At 69.1% G+C, this 20,103-nt stretch overlaps 1 protein-coding gene across 8 annotated transcripts; it reads right to left on the bottom strand.

The window, feature by feature from the left end:
- Positions 1-859: 859 nt before the first annotated feature.
- On the bottom strand, positions 860-19,625 carry ARHGEF2 (Rho/Rac guanine nucleotide exchange factor 2). Of its 8 annotated transcripts, XM_075524793.1 has the most exons (23): positions 14,584-14,684; positions 13,879-13,986; positions 8,960-9,110; positions 8,366-8,433; positions 8,171-8,234; positions 7,773-7,902; positions 7,576-7,685; positions 7,339-7,485; positions 6,420-6,670; positions 6,207-6,332; positions 5,844-5,961; positions 5,487-5,744; positions 3,956-4,032; positions 3,697-3,866; positions 3,425-3,492; positions 3,144-3,335; positions 2,879-2,974; positions 2,705-2,772; positions 2,569-2,610; positions 2,404-2,454; positions 1,892-2,305; positions 1,099-1,288; positions 860-998 (listed from the first exon to the last, which is right to left on the bottom strand). In XM_075524793.1, the coding sequence occupies exons 3-23, from the start codon at positions 9,090-9,092 to the stop codon at positions 913-915; spliced, it is 2,859 nt and encodes a 952-aa protein (XP_075380908.1). In that variant the 5' UTR covers positions 9,093-9,110; positions 13,879-13,986; positions 14,584-14,684; the 3' UTR covers positions 860-912. The 8 variants fall into 8 exon arrangements, with proteins under 8 accessions (XP_075380908.1, XP_075380905.1, XP_075380904.1 ...); XM_075524790.1 differs by lacking the exons at positions 13,879-13,986; positions 14,584-14,684 and adding an exon at positions 19,471-19,625; XM_075524789.1 differs by lacking the exons at positions 13,879-13,986; positions 14,584-14,684 and adding an exon at positions 17,294-17,434.
- Between the last annotated feature and the right edge of the window lie 478 nt (positions 19,626-20,103).

Genomic DNA, 20,103 nt, shown 5'->3' with positions numbered 1-20,103 from the left:
CACCCCCAGGGGACGAGGCAGGGACAGGCTGGGACCTGGGACAGCTACGGGGGGGGGGACGGACGGACGGACACACAGACACCCACCACCGCTCTGCCATCGGGGGACGCACCGAGGGACGCGGGCGTGGGCTTGAGACCCCACGCTCTCGCTGCATGGCTGAGACCCCACGCTCTCGCTGCATGCCACGGCCGCAGCACCCCGTCCCCCGGCTTCGTGTCCCCACCCTGGGGTCCCGAATCCATCCCTGCCCCCCCCCCCCCCCCCCCAGCCCCCCACCTGCACAGTTTGGGTCCAAACTGGTCTTTTTAATGATTTTTCCTTTTTTTTTCTTTTTCTTTTTTTCTTCTTCTTTTTACAGTGAAACCAAGGGGAACCAACCAACCGATTACAACCACCTGTCCCGGCCCCCCAACCCCCCCCGGGGCAGCCCCCCAAAAAAAACAGGGTGGGGGGGGGGGATGAGCTTTGGTAGAGACGGGCTCACCCCCACTGGGGACGGCACTGCTGTCCCGGGGGGGGGGGGGCCGCATCCTGCCCGGCGCTGGGACAGACCAGGACCCCCCCCCGCCACCTCCTCCCCCCCCCGAGACGACAAAATAAATAAATAAATCCAGGCGGGGGGGGGGGAGGGGGGGGCGGGGGGGGATATGGGTCCCCAACCGCTGTGTCGTCCCCCCCTCTGCCACCAGCGTGGAGGTGGGGAGGGGGCGACCGGACACCCCCACCCCCCCCCCCCCCCCCGCCCCGTAAGGCTCCCACGGGAAGAGCAGCTCCCCAAAACACCCCCGGGTGCCCCCCATCCCGCTGTCCCCAACCCCCCCATGGCTGGATCCTGCCCCCAGCATCTCCTTTGGGGGGGGGGGGGGGCGTGGGGTGCCGGGGGGGCCGGCGAGGGGCTGGAGCCGCTCCCTAACTGTCCGAGGAGCCCCCGTCGCCCTCCTTCAGCTCCTGGCTGCTCTCCACCTCCTCGGGAATATCCTGCATCCTCAGGAAATCTACGGGAAAACGTCGCGTTAGACCCCCGCCCCGGGGAGAAACCGGGTGCCCGGGGGGTGCCCGGGGGGTGCCCGGCCCCCCCCCGCCCCGGGGACCCACCTCGCGGGCTGGCGGGGGGGGAGTGGCGGCTCCCCAAGCCCTCGTCCTCCAGGAGCGCGTCCAGGGCGTCCTCACCCTCCCGCAGCCGGTCGGGATCGCCCCCCCGGTAATCCAGCTCCTCCCGGGGGCAGGGGGCGAAGGCAGGGTGGTGGTAGGAGAGGCTGGCGGGGTGGGGGCTGTGGCTCAGCTGCTGCGAGGGAGGCGGGGGGCGGGTCAGGCCTGAGCCCCCCCCGCCCCCCAACACGCGGGGGCTGAGGCTGGACACGCTCGTGTCATGCATGAGCGCGTCTTCCCCCCTCCACCAAACCTCCCCCAGGCCCAAAACCCGGGTGGGCTGAGGCCGGACGCGCTCGTGCCATGCATGAGCACGTCTTCTCACCCCTCCCACTGCCTCCCCAGGCCCCAAAGCCGGATGAGCTGAGGCCGGACGCGCTCGTGCCATGCATGAGTGCATCTTTCACCATCCCCCCCCCACCTCCCTGCACCCCAAACCCGGGGGGGGCTGAGGCCGGATGCACTCATGTCATGCATGAACGCACCTTCCCCCCCACCCCCCGCAGGCCCCAAAGCCGGGTGAACTGAGGCCGGATGCACTCATGTCACGCATGAGCACATCTTTTCACCCCTGCCAACCCCTCCCTGCACCCCAAACACAGGTGGGCTGAGGCCGGACGCACTCATGTCATGCATGAGCACATCCTTCCCCCCCCGCCCCAGCCTCCCTGCACCCCAAACCCTGCCGGGCTGAGGCCGGACGCACTCACGCCACGCACGAGCCCATCCTCCCCGCTACCTGGGGCGGGGTGAAGCTGAGATAGAGCGCATCCCCGGCCGGCAGACTCCTCCGCCGCGGATCGGTCCCGCGGCGTCCCCGCGTGCCGCCGTCCTGCCGCAGAGCGCCCAGCTGCCGCCGGGCCTCCTCCAGCTCGCGCTCCAGCCGGGCACGCTCCTGCTCGCTGTCCCGCAGCCGCGTCTCCAGCGCCGCCGCCTCCTGCGCCCGCTCCTGGCAGAGCTGCCGGCAGCGCCCCAGCTCCTCCTGCAGCAGCCCGTGTTGCCGCTGCAGCAGCGCCAGCTCCGTGGTGCCGGGCTTCTCGCCCGCTCGTGCCGCCGGCTCGGCCGGGGCCGGCTGGGAACCGCGGCGGGACGGCTTCTCGGTGCCCTCCTGCAGCTGCAGCTCCAGCAGCGTGTCCTGCTGGCTCACCACCGCCTGCGGGGAGGCGGGCAGGGGTGTGGGCAGGGGGCTGCGGGGGCAGGGGGGATGCCGCCTCGTCCCCCCCCGGCCCCGGCCCCTTCCTCCCCACCAACCTGGAGCCCGTGCAGGAGGGTGTAGAGGTTCACCAGCCGCTGGTTGATCTCCTGGGGAGGAGAGGACGGGGCGGTGAATCCCCGGTGAAGCCGGGCGGGGAAACCGAGGCACGCGGGCGCTGCGGGGAGGGAGCCGGGTCTCTCCGCCACCCCGTCCCCCCTTACCTCCTGGGGTACCCTCTGCAGGAGCTGGTTGCCGTTCCCATCCTACGGAGAGAGACCAATGACGCCGCGGTGGCCCCGGCACGGGGTGGGGGTGTCCCCCCCGGCGTCCCGTCCCCCCCCCCCCCGCCCCGCTCACCCTCTGCCCAGCATCTGAATCCGCCCTGCAGAACTCCAGGGAGCCGTTGAAGCTGCCAGCGTCGCCGTCTGCGGGGAGAGGCAGGGGGTGAGACCCCCCCGCGGTCCCAGGGGACCCCGAGCCCGGCGCAGCCCCCTCCCCTGGCTGGCACGCGTCCCCCGTCCCCCGCCTTACTGCTGGCGCTGGGGCTGGGGCAGCTCTCGGCCTCGGCGAGGTTATTCTGGTCCCGGTCGCGTCCGGAGCCGGTGAATATCTCCTTCAGGCACTCCACTGCAGGGAAGTGCAGGATGAGCCCCACGCCGCGGGGGGGGGGCGCGGAACGGGACGCCAGCCCAGCCCCGTGCCTCAGTTTCCCCATCTGGAGCATCGCCACCCCAGAGCGTGCCGGAGCATCGCAGCCGGGTGGTTCGGGTACGCGCATCCGCAGTGCCGCCCGTACCTTCCCGGATGGCGTCGTGCATCAGCTTCTCCCCTCGGGAACCCTCGGCCGAGTCGGAGTGGAAGAGGGTGCGGGGGGCCAGGGTGGGCGAGGGCTCCTCGCAGCCGCTGGCCAGGGCCAGCATGTCGGCAAAGAGCCCCACCTTCTCCTCCAGCAGCGCCGTGATCTTCCGATCGTGTTGCAGGATACGGTCTGCGGGGTGGGGGGAGGATGAGGAGGGGCGGGGGGACAAGTAGAGAGGAGGGGACGGGGATGGGGACCCCCACGCTGGCGGCACCCACCTTTCAGCTTGCGTAAGGACGCTTCGATCTCCGTCTCGATCAGGGGGAAGTCCTGGCGGCTGGGGCAGCTGGAAGGGAAGGGGGGGGGTCAGAGCCGGGACCCCCCCACCCCGTCACACCGCATCCGCCCTTCCCACTGACCGCATCTGCCAAGGCTCGGCAGACCCAACCCGGAGCTGCACCCGCCGTCACCCTCCCCATCGCCCACCCCACGGCTGTGGGGACCCCCCAAAAATCCGGCCCCCCCCCCCCCCTCTGGGGCTGACACTCACAGGCTGACCGTCTGCTGGATGACCTTCATCCAGTTGTTGCGGTCGTCGCGGGAGGCGGCGTGGACCTCGTACATCTCCGGCGGTGCCGCGCTGATCAGGAACATCCCCTTCTCCTGGTTGGCGATATCCCGCACGATGAGGTTTTGCAGGGAGATGACGGCCGGCTTGTCCTGCAGGACGGGCGACAGGGTCGGAACGCGGTCCCGGTGCCGGCACAGCCGTCCCGGCAGCGGCGGGGGGCCGGGCTGCGGCGGCTCACCAGCATGGGGAAGGTGTATTTCTGGTCCTTCTCTTGCAGGAAGATGAGGACGTCTGTCATCAGCAGCACCAGGACGTCTGGGAGGGAGCGCGGGGGTGAGATGCTGGGGTGGGCGTCAGGCCGCGGCGTGTCCCACCCCGCGGAGCCCCAGGGCCCCCTTAGTCCCAGGGCTGCTCCTAAATTCGCCCGTAGAGGGCGAGGGCCTCCCGGCACCCCGCTCCGCAAGCCTCCCCATCCCCTCGCGCCTCAATCCCCTGGCGCCCTGGTCCCTGGCGTCTCCAGCCCCAGGTGCCTCCAACCCCTCGGTACCCCCCGTTCCCTGGCACCCCAGCCCCCCAGCATCCCCAAACGCGGGTGCCCCCATCCTCTGGCGTCTTCCATCCCTGGGCACTGTGGTCCCGGGCAGCCCCATCCTCACGTACCTCCAGTCCCCTGGCACCCCCATCTCCTGGCAACCCTGCTCCCCCAGCAGCCCCATGCCCTGGCACCCCCATCCCACAGCACCCTGCTCCCCCAGCATCCCCACCCCCTGGTACCCCATTTCCCTGGCACCCTGGTCCCTGGGCATTCCCATGCCCTGGTCTCCCAGTATCCACATCCCCTGGTACCTCATTCCCTGGCACCCTGGTCCCCCAGTATCCCCATCCCCTGGCACCCTGGTCCCCCAGTATCCCCATGGCCTGGTACCCCATTCCCTGGCATCCTGCTCCCCCAGCATCCCCATCCCCCGGTACCCCCATCCCATAGCACCCTGCTTCCCCAGCATCCCCATCCCCTGGTACCCCATTTCCCTGGCACCCTGGTCCCTGGGCATCCCCATCCCCTGGTACCCCATGCCCTGGCACCCTGGTCCCCCAGTATCCCCATCCCCTGGCATCCCCATCTCCTGGCACCCTGCTCCCCCAGCAGCCCCATGCCCTGGCACCCCCATCCCATAGCACCTTGGTCCCCAGGCAGCCCCATCCCCTGGTACCCCATGCCCTGGCACCCTGGTCCCCCAGTACCCCCATCCCCTGGTACCCCCATGCCCTGGCACCCTGGTCCCCGGGCGTCCCCATCCCCTGGTACCCCCATGCCCTGGCACCCTGGTCCCCCAGTATCCCCATCCCCTGGTACCCCCATGCCCTGGCACCCTGGTCCCCCAGTACCCCCATCCCCTGGTACCCCCATGCCCTGGCACCCTGGTCCCCGGGCGTCCCCATCCCCTGGTACCCCCATGCCCTGGCACCCTGGTCCCCCAGTATCCCCATCCCCTGGTACCCCCATGCCCTGGCACCCTGGTCCCCCAGTATCCCCATCTCCCAGTACCCCCATGCCCTGGCACCCTGGTCCCCCAGTATCCCCATCTCCCGGTACCCCCATGCCCTGGCACCCTGGTCCCCCAGTATCCCCGTCCCCTGGTACCCCCATCCTGTAGCACCCCGGTCCCCGGGCATCCCCATCCCGTAGCACCCCGGTCCCTGCGCATCCCCCCGCCCTTGCATCTCCATCCCCAGCACCCCGGTCAACCCCCCAGCACCCTGGTCCCCACCTTTGAAGCGCCCAGCCGCCGTCTTCCAGAGCATGCAGCCGCTGTGCACCAGCTTACGCCGCAGGAGCTCGTCCTTGCCGAAAACGCCGGCGCGGCTCTCCCACGGCAGCTGCACTTTGGCACGGCCGTCCACCCGCCTGTAGACGTCCCACAGCCGCGCGTTCATCTCGCACATGTGCACCTCCTCGTTGATGGAGGAGATCAGCTCCTTCACCAGCTTCAGCGCTCGCGACAGGTCCGTGGAGTCACCCTCGTTGTCTGGGATGAAGGGTTGGGGGGACACGGTCGGGGCTGGAAGGTCCCCCCCCCCGGCACGGGCGGCTCCCCGTCTTGCCCGCCCGCCCCCAGCCCCGCTACCTTTGGAGTTCTTCAGGATGCGCTCGATGAGCACCGGGTACTTGGTGATCCTCTGCGTCACCAGCAAGATGCACTCGGGCACCCCGTGACGTCGGAGCAGCGGGGACCGCGTCATCCTCTGGCCGGCCGGAGGGAGGGGAGGAGGGAAGGAAGCACAGGGCACCCCGTTAGCCGCGGCAGCCCCCCTTCAGGGCTCATAACCACGCTAAGAGGCATTAGGGAGAGACACGCAGTTGGGGAAACTGAGGCACAGAGTCGGCAGAAGGGTCTTCCAGCGGGGCACGAAGCCCGGAGCCCGCGGGGAGACCCCGACACCCATCCCGGGGGTCCCTCCGGAGCCATACGGGGATGACGGGCGCTCACCCGAATGAAATGCTGGAAGCGCTTGTCACGGGCGAGCAGGTCCTTGTACTCCTTCACGGCTTTGGTGTGCTTGCTGCAGAACTCGGAGTAGACTTTCTTCAGCTGCTCCGCGCTGGCACCCGAAAACTTGGCGGGGGGAGATGAGGGGACGTCAGTGACCCCGTAGCCCCTCGCCGGCACCCGCCGGCCGTGGTGGCCCCGCACCGTCCCCACCTGGTTGATGAGGATGTCCCCCAGCCGGTTGATGACGAAGTTCTTGTTGCTGTCGTGGGCCAGGGACTCCCTGCGACGCTCCAGGAGCTGCGCCAGGAACCGCTCGTGGATCTGGCTCAGCTCATCCACGCAGGGGAAGATCTTCTGCACCGTGGCCGGGTCCACCTGCAGATCCTCCAGCATGGCCTTGCGGAACATGTTGGCCATGATCTTCAGCGTGCGGACGTGGTGGATCTCCGTCTGGATCAGCTCTGCGGCGGGACGGGATGGGTGAGAGGGGACGGCCACCGCGGCGGGTCCCAGCCTGCTCTGCGCCGCGAGGACGGCGCCTCGCCCCGTCCCCACCGCCTCCGCGTGTCCCCCGTCTCTTCATCCCCATCCCTGTGTCCCCCACCCTGTCACCGAGTCCCCCGTCCCTGCGCCTCTGACCCACCCGCTGTGTCCCCTACCCTGTCCCTGTGTCCCCAATCTCTTCATCCCATCCCTGTGTCCCCCACCCTGTTCTCCTGTCCCCCACCCCTGCATCCCCCTCTCTGCGTCTTTGACCCATCACTGTCCCCTACCCTGTCCCTGTGTCCCCCGTCTCTGACCTGTCCCTGTGTCCCCTACCCTGTCCCTGTGTCCCCAATCTCTGTGTCCCTATTCCTGTGTCCCCTACCCTGTCCCTGTGTCCCCGATCCCTGTGTCCCCTACCCTGTCCCCATGTCCCCATCTCTTCATCCCCATCCCTGCATCTCCGACCCAGCCGTGTCCCCTACCCTGTCCCCGTGTCCCCCATCTCTGCATCCCTGTTCCTGCACCTCTGACCCATCCCTGTGTCCCCTAAGCTGTCCCTCCATCCCCAACTCACCTCTGTACCCTTGTCCCCCCGTCGTCCCCCTCCAGCCCGCCAGCCCAGCGTCCCCACGCGGCCGCTCACCGTAGATGACGTCCTGCCGCTTCATGACGTCCATCTTGTGCTGCTGCAGGTAGCTGTTGTCCACGGCCAAGCTCCAGGAATCCGCCTCGAAGTCCTTCCCGTCCGTCTCGAAGTCGCTCATCAGCTGGTTGAGGATGACGTCGGGGCCTGCGCGGGAGGGCGGTGGGAGCCGGGGGGGGCTGGCCCCGCGCCCCGTGTCCCCCCGACCCCGCGTCACCCGCCCCGGCGGGTCCCCACCTTCGTCGATGAGCGACTCCACGGAGAGCGTGCGGTTGCGCATGTTGAGGGAGTCCGTGGACTGGGACAGGATCCGCCGTATGCCCAGGGGAGACTCATCGTTGAACGTCCTGCGGGGGGACATGATGGTGACGCTCTGGGGACGCCCCCGGCCCCCTCCCGGCCCCCCCCGGTCGTCCCGTCCCCCCCCCGCTTACCCTGCGATGTTGGTGGTAGAGACGCTCTTGGAGAGGGAGAGGGAGGGTCGGCCACGGCGGGGACCCAGCAGCGTCTGGCGGAAGCTCTCCGAGGGGTAGATGGCCGAGTTGGGGCGCTCCCGGATGGCGGCTGGGGGGGGGACGGACACTGGGGGTCAGCGCCGCCACCCCCCCGTACCCCCCAGGCTGTGCACGGTGTCCCCACCGCCCACGGGGACACCCCGATAGAGCATCCCCGCCAGCGTCCCCACCCGGGGCCGTGTCCCCCAGCCCTCCCTCGGGGTGTCCCCGCAGCCGGGAGAGGGACCCGGCCCTGCCCCGACGCCCCGGTGACAGGCAGCACGGAGGAGGAGGAAGGGCTGTCCTCCCCACCCCCCGGCACACGGCACCCCACTCACTTTTATTGCGCAGCGAGACCGACTGCAGCGCCGAGCTGTTCTTCAGCAGCGCCGCTTTCTGTTGCTGGGGGAGGGAGCGGAGGCGTCACGGCGGGTGTCACTGTGCCAGCGTCCCCCCCCCCCCAAAAAAAACCACCCTGGCGCGGCTGAGACCGGCCAGCTCGTGTCGCCGGCCGCAGCCAGGCGGGCGCTCACCTTCTGCTTCACCTTGGTGCAGTTGGGCAGCGTGTCCTTGCAGCGGTTGTGGATGGTGACGTTGCAGGCTGGGGGGGGGAAGCGGACGGGGAGAGGTGACGGCACGGCCACCCCCGGAGACATCGGGGGGACCCTCCCGCCACCCCCATCCCTGCGGAGCCGCCATCGCCGGAGCGATGGGAGCAGATGCAGCGGGAATCCGGGCGGACGCGGATGCCACCAGGCGCTGCCGGAGCTGCAGCTGCCGGGGAGCAGCTGAGCCGCCGCGGCGCTGCCGAGACCCCCCCCCCGAGGCCCGGAGGACGCGATGCCCCGCGCCAGCCCGGTGCCACGGGCACACCGGCTCCATCCGGCACCGCAGCATCGCCCGCGCCGGCGGAGCTGGAAGGAGGCGATGGTGCCGGCTGCCTGGCCGGGACGTGCCAAGGTGGCACGCCGGCGTTTGCTGGGATGCCTCGGAGAAATCATCTCCGTGAGCGCCCCTCCTGCTCCGCGGCACGAATCCACGCGGCCAAACTGGGAACAACCGGCCGCTTGCAACGGGGATTGCCGTGCCCACCCGGCAAAGCCACCCCGGCCGTTTTGGCTACTCACTGGGGCAGATAAGAGCTTCCTTGGCCGTGATGCTCTTGTTGCAGGCGAAGCACATGGTCATGCCGGAGACGGTGATGGTGGTGAAGAGGTGGCCGTTGGTGTAGCGGGCGTCCTTCTCCTTGCCCTCCTTCATCTTCTCCTTCTCCTTGCTCTGCCCGGAGAGATGCGACGGGCGCCTGATGGGGCTGCGGCACGGCGGGCGCCCGGCAGCACCACCCGGCGCGGCCCCCGCTTGCTTCGGGACGCAGTTCATGGTTGCGGGGAGCCGGGGGTGACGCGGGACGCCCCGGTGCCCCGCGATGCTCGGGGGGTCCTGCCGCCCCGGGGGGGCGAGGACAGGGAGCCGAGCGGCTGGGGAGAAGCCACCCCGATCGCTCTGCTCGCCCGTGCTTCCCATCATCCCATAACCATGACAACCGGGCGGCTGCGGGAGAAATCCCCCCCGCCCCAGCACACGTCCCCCCCCCGGCACCGCAGCCGCCAGCCCCAATGGGGACGAGATGCGGGGGCCGCAGCGGGGAGGGGGTGACGATGCCTCCCCGGCACCCACGGGGGCTGGGGGCATCTCCGGAGCATCGCAGCCGGCAGCCCTGCGCCTTCCCACCTCCTTTTTGATCCAAAGTGGGTATTTTCGCCCTTTTTCCCCCAAAACGGGGGTTCGGAAGCCAGCTGCCCCCCATGGGGACGGTGTCGGGTCCAGCCGTGGTTCTCCCCTCCCAGAAAACGGGAGCGAGCCGGCGGCGTCCCGAGCATCTCGAGGGCGTCCGCTCCTGCCTCGGACCCCCCCCGCGCCCCGACCGGCACAGAGCTGCCTTTGTCCCCCCCCACCGTGGCACCCGGCCGCGCCTGGCACCGGGGCACCCGCCAAACAGACCCGCTCGGCACCAGCCCCCCCAAAACGGCGGCGCTTTGGGCCCCAAATCCCCCTCCCCACGGCTCAGCGCGATACCGAAGGGGGGCCCGGTTTCCATCCCCGCTCCCGACCCCCCCCGGAGGGCGGGCGAGAGGCCGAGGGCCCCCGAAGAGCAGCCGGGCGGGTGAGGAGGAAGGTGAGGAAGACCACGGGAGCCCGTGGGACAGGAGTGGGGCTGAGCAGAGGGGCTGAGCAGAGCATCCCCCTGCCCCGTGGTCCCCAGGGAGAGGCGACACGGGGGGGGGTGTGTGTGGGGTGTGCAGCCACGGCCCCCGCTCCGCACCGGGGGGACCCACGGCAGGGCTCACGCGGAGCCGGGGGGACGGGGGGCTCACCCGCTCTCCGCAGAGGGGTCTCTCCACCTCCCCGTCCGCCGGGAACGGGGCACAGGAGCAGCAGCACATCCCAGCCCCGCAGCCCCCCCGGCCCCCCGGCCCCGGCCCGGTGCCCACCGAGCCTCGGCCACCACATCTGCCCGCTCCGGCCCCGATTGTTCCCGGGGCTTTTTTTCTTGGCTTTTTTTTTTTGCTGCTGCTTTTTTTTTTCCTGTTTGTTTTTTGTTTGGTTGGGGTTTTTTTTTTTACTTTTTTGCCTTTTTTTGCTTTGCTTTCCTTTTTACTTTTTTGCCTTTTTTTTTGCTTTCCTTTCCTTTTTTCTATTTTTTCTTTTTGCTTTCCTTTTTTCTTTTTTCCTTTTTTTTGCTTTCCCTTTTTTCCTTTTCCCCCTTTTTTTGCCTTCTGTTCTTTTCCTTTTTTCTTTTTTTCGGCCTTTTTTTTCTGCTTGCCTTTTTTTTTTTTCTTTTTTCGGCCTTTTCCCCCTTTTTTCCCCTTCCTTTTTTTCTGCTTTTCTTTCCTTTCCTCCGCTTTTCTTTCTCCTTTTCCCCTTTTCTTTCTCCTTTTCCCCTTTTCTTGCCTCTTTTTCCCCTTTTCTTGCCTCTTTTTCCCCTTTTCTTTCTCCTTTTCCCCTTTTCTTGCCTCTTTTTCCCCTTTTCTTTCTCCTTTTCCCCTTTTCGTGCCGTTCCTCCGCTTTCCTCTTCGCCCCGTCTCCCTTCCCCTGCTCTGGGCTCGCCCCCTCCCCGGAGGGACCCCGGCCCGGCCCCGGCCGCAGGAAGCGGCCCGGCCGCCAGACAAAGGCGGGAGGCGGCTCCTCTTCCTGCCGCGGCCCCCCCGCCCGCGCCCGCCGGCATTCGCTCCCCGCCACCGGCTCCCACCCGCCCCGGACCCCCCGCCTGGGGGTCCCCACCCTGCCCGGAACCCCCCATCCGGACCCCCACCCCCCGCCTGGGTCGTCCCCCCCCCCCCGGACCCCCACCCCGCAGCACGCCTGGGTCCCCCCACCCGGACCCCCACCCCGCCTGGGTCCCCCCCCCACCCGGACCCCCAGCCCGCAGCACACCTGAGTCCCCCCCCACCCGGACCCCCACCCTGCTTGAGTCCCCCCCCACCCGGACCCCCACCCCGCAGCACGCCTGGGTCCCCTGCACCCCACAAAGGCCACGCTGGGGGGGGACGGGCGCAACCGGTGACGGTGCCATAAAACCCCACGATGCCATAAAACCCCACGGGGCTTCGGCATCGCCCCGGACGCCCTGGAAGTATTTTGGGGGGCGGGGGGCCGGGGGAGATTTGGGGGCTCGGAGCCACGCGGGGCTCCGGCTGCCCACCGGGGATGGGAACGGGGGGCATTTTGGATGGAGACCCTCCGACAGCGGCCCCAAATCCAGCCCCGTGGGGGACAAAAGGCCCCCCTGTGCCGGGTGGGGGGGCCGCCGAGGGTCCCTGCTGCCGGTGGGCCGCCGAGGACACGGCAGCCCGGTGTGGGGACGGGGCCACCGCCGGCACGGCAAGGGGTGACCCCCACCCGGCCCGGACGCCGGGGTGCAGCAGCGGGTTTGGGGGTGTCAGGCTGCACCCCATGGGTGGGGGGGGGACGTCGGAGGCGGCAGGACACGAGCCACCGCGTGGCTGTAAATAACCGGGGGGGGGGGGGGGGGGAACCGGTGGCCATGCCACCACCTCTGTCCCCACACCCCCCAAAACAGACGGGGCAACTGGGGGTCCCTCCACCACCCCCAAAAAAACCCCCAGCAGGGGACACCCCAATGCAAACACCCCCCAGCAGCACCCCCAAACCCAGCAGCAGCCAGCACCAAAACCCCAACCCCGGCCAACACCGCCGGCACAAAAACGAGCGTTGAGCCAAATCCCCGGCATCGGCCACCGCGGCTTCTCCGGCCTGGCGTTTCAGAGGGTCCCCCCGCACCCAACCTTCCCGGCGCTGCGGAGAGCAGAAAGTTTCTCCGCTTTAAATAGAAATTGGGGGGTTTTTGGGTTTTTTTTTCCCAGCGCCACGGCGTGACGCCTACGGCGGGTGTATTTCTGCTGGCACCGACACGACTTCGCCCAAGATAGCCGATTTCTTTTCCTGCGTGAGAACACACCCGCGCCAACCTCCGGAGCCGAAAAACTCCAGCCAGACCCGGGGGAGAGGTTTTTGGGTGACGACAACCCCAGCTGCCACCACCCCGCGGGGTGCGCGTGTCCCCCCACAAAAAAAAGCCACCTGCGGCATCACCGCCTCCGCACCGGGTGCGAAGAGCCGGGGTGCGGGGGCGGCTCCCCGAAAAAGCGAAGGTCTGACCTGGGTGATGGATCCGACCCCTGAAATGGCGTCACGGAGGCACGTCGGTCCCCTCCTTGTTGGGGACGGTCCCCCCCCGTCCGCCACCCCGGCGTTGAACAAAGCCAGCGCCGTCCTCACCGGCGTGGCAACAAAAGATGCCGGGGCTGAAACTGCACGGGGATGCCCGGCAGCTCCTTCCCCCCCCAGGAAGATGGGGGTGCCCCCCCCAGTGCACAAAAGCCCCATTTGACCCCAAATTTGCCCCCTCTGAGGTTTCAAGCCGCCGGAGGAGCCAGGCTGCGGGTTTGGGGGGGTGCAGGCGGGGGGGTGCAGCATGGGAGCGGCAGGGACCCCCCCCTGCTGTTTTGGGGGGCTCCAGGGAAGGCAGCAGCAAGGGGGGGCACTGCCCTGCTGGGAGTCCCCCCAAAAGCAGGTCCCTTCACAGGAGAGGGGGTCCCCACGGTTATAAAGCTCTGGCGGGACGGTACGGGGGGGGGGTCCCCACAAATCCCATCTGCCACCAGCACATCCCAGCCGGGGGGGGCCCCGCGGCTCCGTACCCCCCCCCGCTGCCTTTGATGGGGGGCCCCCCCCGTTTCTAAAGCAGTGACAGCCGGCGGCGGGGACAGTGGCTGCTCTCCAAGCGGCTGGGAGCCGTCCCCTCCCGGGGGGACACCCCGAGAGCCCCCCCTGGCCCAGGGCACGGCCCTGGGCGGGCAAAACGGGCTTTGATGAAACTTTCTTTAAACAAAAACCGCCATTTCCCCCCCCCGGCCGGCGCAGGAACCAACAACCACTTCCCTCCCCCCCGCCACCACCTCTGCCGGTCCCCCCAAAACCCAGATCTCGGCGCTGGGCACCCCCAAACCTCCAGCCGCTCCCCAGCCGCCTCAGACCTGACGAACTCGGTGCACGCAAGGCCCCTCCACGCCCGTGCGTTGGGTTTCCCCCACCCTGAAAATCCCCTGTTCGGGGTAAACTGAGGCAGGGAGCGAGAGCGGAGCTTTGCACGCCTGCCTCGCGCACCCGCCCCGCCTCGCACGCCCGCCTTGCACGCCCGCCTCGCCCGCCCGCCCGCAGCAGCCGGCAGCGGGAGCACAAAGCCCTGCCAAGCGCAGGCAGCGCCCGGCACCAGCTGGGCCCCCCCTCGCCCCCCTCCTTGCCCATCGTTTCGCCACGCTGGCGATTGCCACATGCTCCGGGCAGCGCGACGGCGCCCGGCCCCCCTCCTCGCGCCCTCGCCAAGTCACGGGTGACGGGGAAACGCTCCCACGGACGAGAGCGGCCCGGCGCTCCGTGCCTCAGTTTCCCCATCGCCCAAACGATGGCAGGGCTTTGTCTCTACGAGGCTGCGGACAATAAAACCGCAGCGGGGGGGTCCCACCTTGCTCCCACCCCCTCGGCAGGAGGAGAAGGCGACTTCCTCACCCGCCGTGCGGAGCTGGAGGGTTTCCACGCCACCAAAAGGCCTTCGGCTTCAGCGGAAACAAGGCTGACGGGCGAGAGCGATGGAGGAAGTTTGGCCGTTGCTTCGCCGAAGAAGTTGCCGGCGGGACGTTCGGCGGGTCGCGGCGGTCCCCGCCTGGCAGCGGGGCGGTCGGGGCGAGGGCGTCGGGGCGAGGGCAGCGGGCAGGAGTGCGGGCAGCGGTGCAGGCAGGAGGGTTATTGTCTTCCCAGGAGACCCCGCTGCACAATGGGGAGCGGCTGCGCCCAGGCTTGCGGAGGATCCTCGCCCACCTCCCTGCGCCCCCCCCGCCCCCCTTTTGCTAGGGACCCCCTCCAAGGTGCCTAAACCCCCCCCCAATTCCTCTGAGCGCCGGTCTGAGCATCGCCCCAGCCCCAGCCCCCCCTCCGGCCCTCCCCTCGCCCAGGCAGGACCCCCAAAACTCCCCCCCCAGCTGGGTGGGGAAGGGCAGAGCCCCCCCAAGTTGGCCCCCCCGGGGGATTGAACCCCCCTGTGCAGGACGGGGGTGACCCCCCCCCCCCCCCAGCAGGAGCAGGGGAGGGAAATGCCCCCCCCCCTCCCAAAAGGAGAGGGGCTGGGGGGGACCCCCGCGTCCCGGGGGCTGCGCCGCCCGCCGGCACCCACCTTGGCACGATCGCTCCTCGCCCGGGCCAGCGACTCGATGCGGGACATAATCCGCGGAGCCGCTCCGCTCCTGCCCGCTCCTGCCTGCTCCTGCCCGCTCCTGCCCGCTCCGGGCTCCGCCCCCCCGGGGGCGGGTCGCGCTGCCGCCCCGGCCTCGTGCTGCCCGCGGGCCTTTGTTCGAGCCGGGACCGGCAGCGCGCAGGATCGGGCCCCGGGTGGGGACCGGCAGCCTGGGAACGGGCACCCCGGAGTCACTCCGGATCCGGCCCTGGCCGCTGGGAACGGGCACCCCGGAGTCACTCCGGATCCGGCCCTGGCTGTTGGGCATAGCCACCCCGGAGTCACTCCGGATCCGGCCCTGGCCGCTGGGAACGGGCACCCTGGAGTCACTCCGGATCTGGCCCTGGCCGCTGGGAACGGGTACCCCGGAGTCACTCCGGATCCGGCCACGGCTGCTGGGAATAGCCACCCCGCAGTCACTCCGGATCTGCGAACGGCCACCCAGCATCACTCTAGATCCAGCCGTGGCTGCTGGGAACGGTCACTCCGGAGTCACTCTGGATCAGGCCCTCTGGAGCTGCTCCGGATCCGGCCAGCGGCTCTGGAAGCATCGCACCGGGGTCTCCCCAGATCGGTGCCCCAATAGCCAGCCCTTGCTCTCGTGCCTCAGTTTCCCCTCCCCACACGCACCCATGGCCCTGCCCAGCCTCGGCCCCACGCAAACCCCACACCGTTGGGGACCACGACCCGTCCACCGCCTGCGTCCTCCCTGGGTGACACCGGGGCTGGAATGCCGAAAAGAAGAAGAAAATCCCATGGGATTTCAATCCCCCGTCGCCCAGCCGCCATGGGACTCCCCAAAACTCCCCCAGAGCCCTGAATTCCCCAAAAGCGCCGTTTCGGGGTGACACACAAATCCCATCCCCACGTTGGGGACCCAGCGCAACCTTTTTCCTCCATTTTGGGGCTTTTATCTCCCAAACGGAACAAATCGATGCCAGACCCTGCCCCCGGAGAGCTGCTCTGGGGCTGCTGACGCTTCCCACCAGCTTTGGGACGGGGGGGGGGGGGGGGGGGGGGAGACGGGGGGGGGGGAACACAGAAAATGCCCCTTTCCCATCCAGATCACCAGCGACGGAAAGTCAGGCTGAAGGCGATATTTCAGAAAAATTTTGCTTTTTTCCTTAAAATGCCAGCTTCGGAGAGGACCCCAGCACCAGGAGCCGGGCTAACCTCAAGCCGGTTGAACATTAACTCGCCGGCTGGGAGAAGCCAGGATTTATCGGACTTCTTTGCTGCTCGCTGCCAGAGAAAACGCTACCGAGGTTTCCGGGAGAACCGAGGCACCGGGACGGCTCCGAGTCCCGGCAGAGCCCGGGGCCGCGGGCAAGGGGAGGCTTTTCGGGGACCCCATCCCCACGCGTCACCCGGTGAACCCCAGGGCAAAGCCGCCCACGCCGCTGCGGGGTTGCGTGGGTGCAAACGGCTCCTTAAGCAAAGAAACGTCCCTTTTCTGCGCGTTTCCGAGCCCGGCGGCACTTGACGCTCACCAAGGGGACGGGGACGAAGCCGCGTGGGCAACCAGGAGAGACGCCGGCGGCTCTCGGCTTAATGAGTAACCGCGGAAAGGCACCAACGCTGCCGAGAGCTGCCACCGCTCTCTGTGAGCTGCCTCGATTTCCCTGCAGAAATCATTGCCAGCGGCCGAGGAAACGGGCACGGTGGTGCCGCATCTGGCCCTGCAAACCCCGCAGGAAATGGGTGGGACGCGCCCACGCACGCGGCTCCCACGGAAGAGAAGTCGGGAGCCGGAGCGGAGCTGTCGGGAAAACACATCCAATGACCCAAAACCAGGCGGCAGCTCCAGCCTGGGTTTGGAGCAGCTTTCTCGCAGGCAGCCGCGGCCGTTAACCCAGCGCCGACTCGTTCCTGGGCGGGGGCCCCGCTGCCAAGGCCGGGTTTTAATTAAATCATGGTCCCGAAAGCAGAACCAAACCCTCGCGAGGCTGCCCCGAGCATCTGGGGGGGGACACGGTCACGCTCCTCCTTTCACCCAGAGCCCAATTCCTAAATTCTCATTTCCTCCCTGGGTACAAACCCCTCCGGCCGGGGTTTGCTTCTGCTTCCCCCTCCCCGGCCGTAACCCTAAAACAGCCCCAAAACCGACGGAAGGAAACCCCGAGCAGGCACCCGGCCACCCCGGGGCAGGATGCGGCCTCTGGGGAAGCTCCGGTGACACCCGTGGGGGGCTCTGGTTCCTCTCCCCACACGGCAGGGCCAGATCCGGGCGGTGGAAAGCCCCGCGGTGCTGCGAGCATCACGTGGGAGCAGAGGGCGAAGGGGGAAGCGGTGGCGGCTCGGCCATAAAAAGTCAGGAAGGGAAGAGATGGGGGTGATCCGGTTGCAGGAGGGACCCCACGGCCCCGGGGGGAAACCGCGTAGTCCCCCTCCGCGAGGCCAGACTCACCCCAGCACCAGCCCCTCGCCAAAACCGCCGACGGGCATCGCTGCGGGGATGCAGCCGCCCCACGGCATCGCGGGTGCCGGATCCTGGGGGTCCCCCCGCATCATGCCCCGCAGCCCCCCAGCATCACACCGTCCATCCCCGGCAAGGGCGGGAGCCGACCGGGCGTCGTCAGGGACCCGCAGCGGCCGCGACACCCCGGGACCCCCACGGGACCCCCGTGGCTGAGCCGTTCCCATGACTCACCCCGGGCGCGGGACGGCCGTACATGGCTGGGGCTCCCCGGGGACGGGACCGCGCCGAGTCCCCGAGGCGGTGGCGAGCTCGGCCGCGGCGGCTGGGATTATTATTTCTTCCTGAAATAGCACGGTCCCTCCCCTCCGCGGCCTCCCCGCTCCCCACGGCCAGCGCCCAGCGCTCCAAAACCCTGCGTGGCTCCAGCTTGTCCCCCCAAAGTGGCACTGGATGCTCTCTGCTGCCCGCAGACCTCTCGAGGGCCCCCCTGTTGTGGGTGTCCCCCCCCCCCGATGTCCCCCACTGAGCCCCAGCGCCTCTCTCCTGCGGTGCCCCAGGACCCCGGGGACCCATCCCTGCTGCAGCCTCCTCTTGGGACCCCCCCAGGCTACGAGCACCCTCTGCAGAGCCTGACCCACGATGTGTGCCCCCCCCCCCCCCCCCCCCCCCCCCGGGGACGGTGCCGCCTCGGCCGGCGGCACGGCCGCAGGGACGCCTGGCACCATCCCCGTGCCACCAGCGCCGCGGGGACCGCGTCGGTGACGCTGGGGTGGGCACCCCGCTCCCCCCGCACCCCAATCCCCCCCCTCCGCCGCTCCGCCTGATGCAATCGCCACGTGCACGGCTGGGGGTCCCGCTGCCTCGGCCGGGATCGACCCCCTTTCCCCATCCATCTGCCCCCGGGGGGCCGGATCCAGACCACCGCCAGCGCTCCCAGCCTTCGAGGACGCTTCTCCCTCCCCGGCCATTTTATAGGACAAACTTTGCTAAACCGAGACTTGGCGAGAGCCTGGCCTGAGCAGCCCTTTCCTCTCGCGAAATAAAAATAAAAATAATAATAATAATAATAATAAAAAATCCTGGATTTAAACCCATTTGCAAGGCCTGGCTCAGCACCCAGTGGGGCGGGACGAGGACGGAGTTGTTCCGGCTGTGGGGTCCGGACCGTGCCGCCATGCCGGGGCGGGTTTTGGCCCGTCGGCCGCAGCGCTGGGGGGGGGAGCGCGGCCCCCGTGATGATGTTAACAGCTGGCCGCTAATCCGGCCGGCCGCTGCCCGGCAGGGAGGAGGCAGGATGAGATCAGGGGCCGGGGAAGGGGGGGGATTAATGGCTTCGCATGGCGGCAAATCACAACCCCGGGGGGGCCGGGCTGGGGGGGGGGGGGCGAGGTGGGCTTCGCCCCCCAGAAGTGGGTGGCAGGGGGTGGACTGCAACGCCGCGGGGACACAAAGCCGTCGGCGGCCCCTGTGTCCCCAAGATGCCGCGTGCACTGCTGTGCCTCAGTTTCCCCCTCAGCTCCTGGCCCCACGGGAGGGGGCAGTGGTGGCCGGGGAGGACCCCCCCCCGTGCCCCCTCGCTGCCCCACGGCCACCCAGAGTCAACCTCAGCACCCCGGCACCCTACAAGCAGGCATCGCCTCCCCATGAGAAATGGGGAAACTGAGGCACGGGGGGGGGGGGGGGGGGGGGGGGTTCTCAGCAGGGTCCTGCCACTCTCCGAGCTGGGAAGGAGCCGGAGGAAAATATCCCAAATGAAGGAATCGCTCCAGGAAACCGCTGGGATGGAGCGGAGGGGCCCGGGGAAGGGCACACGGACGGGGAGCTCGGCGCACAAACAAGCGCGCCTGCCGCCAGGAAAAGCCTCATTTCCTCGGCCGCGGCGGGGTCCGAGCCCGGCGAGCCCCGGTGGGGACCGACCCGTACCCCACGGCGGGCAGGGGGCCCTGCGTGGCCCCCGCCTCGCTGCCGGGGGAGAGCGGCTTTGCCGCCGGTGCCCGCTGCCATCCCGGGCCCGCCGCCGGCACTCGCCGTCCGACGCTCTCCCCGGTGGCTCCGGATGCACCGTGACGGCGTCAACGTGGGGACAGGGAGGCGATGGCAGCACCACCGAAACCGCGTCGCCGGTGCCCAGGCAGGATCCGGTATCCGCTGGGCAAAACGCCTTAATCCTCGGCCTCCTTCCCCGAGCGCGTGTGGGGTTTTTCCCCCCCTCTTTAGGTCCCGAAGTACAAAACCCAGCGACGGACGGGACGGCGCCAAGCAGGAGAGGGGAAACTGAGGCACAGCTTCCCCAAAGGGCAGAGCATCAAATGAACGCCCCCCCCCCCCCCCCCCCCCCCATCCCAACCCCATCGCCGCGTTTCGGGGAGCGAATCGCCCCGCCACCCCCCTCCTCTTCCCCTCCTTACCTTCGTCTTCCCCGTCATCCTCTTGATGAAGCTGAGGGTCCGGCCCAGGGGGGTCTCTTCCCGGCTCTGACTCCCTGCCTCCCCCGCCAGCTGCCCGCAGCTCCCGGCGCCGAAGCTGCAGGAGACGGAATATCCAGCCTGGACAATCCGCCTCTGTCCCTGGCCTCTGCGGGGCCGGGAAACAGGGAGGAGCGAGCCCAGCAGCCCCGGCCCCCCGGCTTCTCCGGGGTGGCTGCTCCGCTCCCAGCTGGGGCGAGCACAGAGCCCCTTCTGTTCACCCCGAGCCCCGCGGGGTGCGGAGACCCCCCCGCCCAGGCCGGCGGCTGTGCCCCCTCCTCTGTGACCCCCGCATCACCTGCTCTGTAATTTGGGGAGCGGGGCGGTGGTCCCAGGTCGTATGGGTGCGGCCGCAAGGTTGTGGGGTGCTACGGGCGCGGACACCCCACTCCCCCCCCCCCTTTCCTGGGTGGTCCCGCTCAGGACTGGCCCTGGTTCCTTGGGGACACCCTCAAGGGTGGGGGACAAGCCCTGCCCCCAACCCGTCCCTGGGGACGGGGGGGGACGGCTGCGGGGCGCAGGGGCCACGCAGCACCATCCTTTTTGGCAAGGTGGTTGGGGACCAGCTTGTCCCTG

The sequence above is a fragment of the Mycteria americana genome, chromosome 25 (assembly GCF_035582795.1).
Source record: "Mycteria americana isolate JAX WOST 10 ecotype Jacksonville Zoo and Gardens chromosome 25, USCA_MyAme_1.0, whole genome shotgun sequence".
NCBI lineage: Eukaryota > Metazoa > Chordata > Aves > Ciconiiformes > Ciconiidae > Mycteria > Mycteria americana.
Note: the sequence above shows the minus strand (reverse complement) of the source record. Positions and strands in the feature narration are given on the sequence as shown.

Bases quoted from the DNA above. Each gene is read 5' to 3' on its own strand.
- ARHGEF2 (XM_075524785.1), bottom strand. From the start codon at position 10,276: ATGTGCTGCTGCTCCTGTGCCCCGTTCCCGGCGGACGGGGAGGTGGAG. The intron at 7,903-8,170 runs GTGAGTGGGGTG...TCCCCCCCCCAG, and splicing joins GGTCTCGCTGCGCAATAAAA to CCGCCATCCGGGAGCGCCCC. The intron at 2,611-2,704 runs GTGAGCGGGGCG...CTCTCTCCGTAG, and splicing joins ATTCAGATGCTGGGCAGAGG to GATGGGAACGGCAACCAGCT.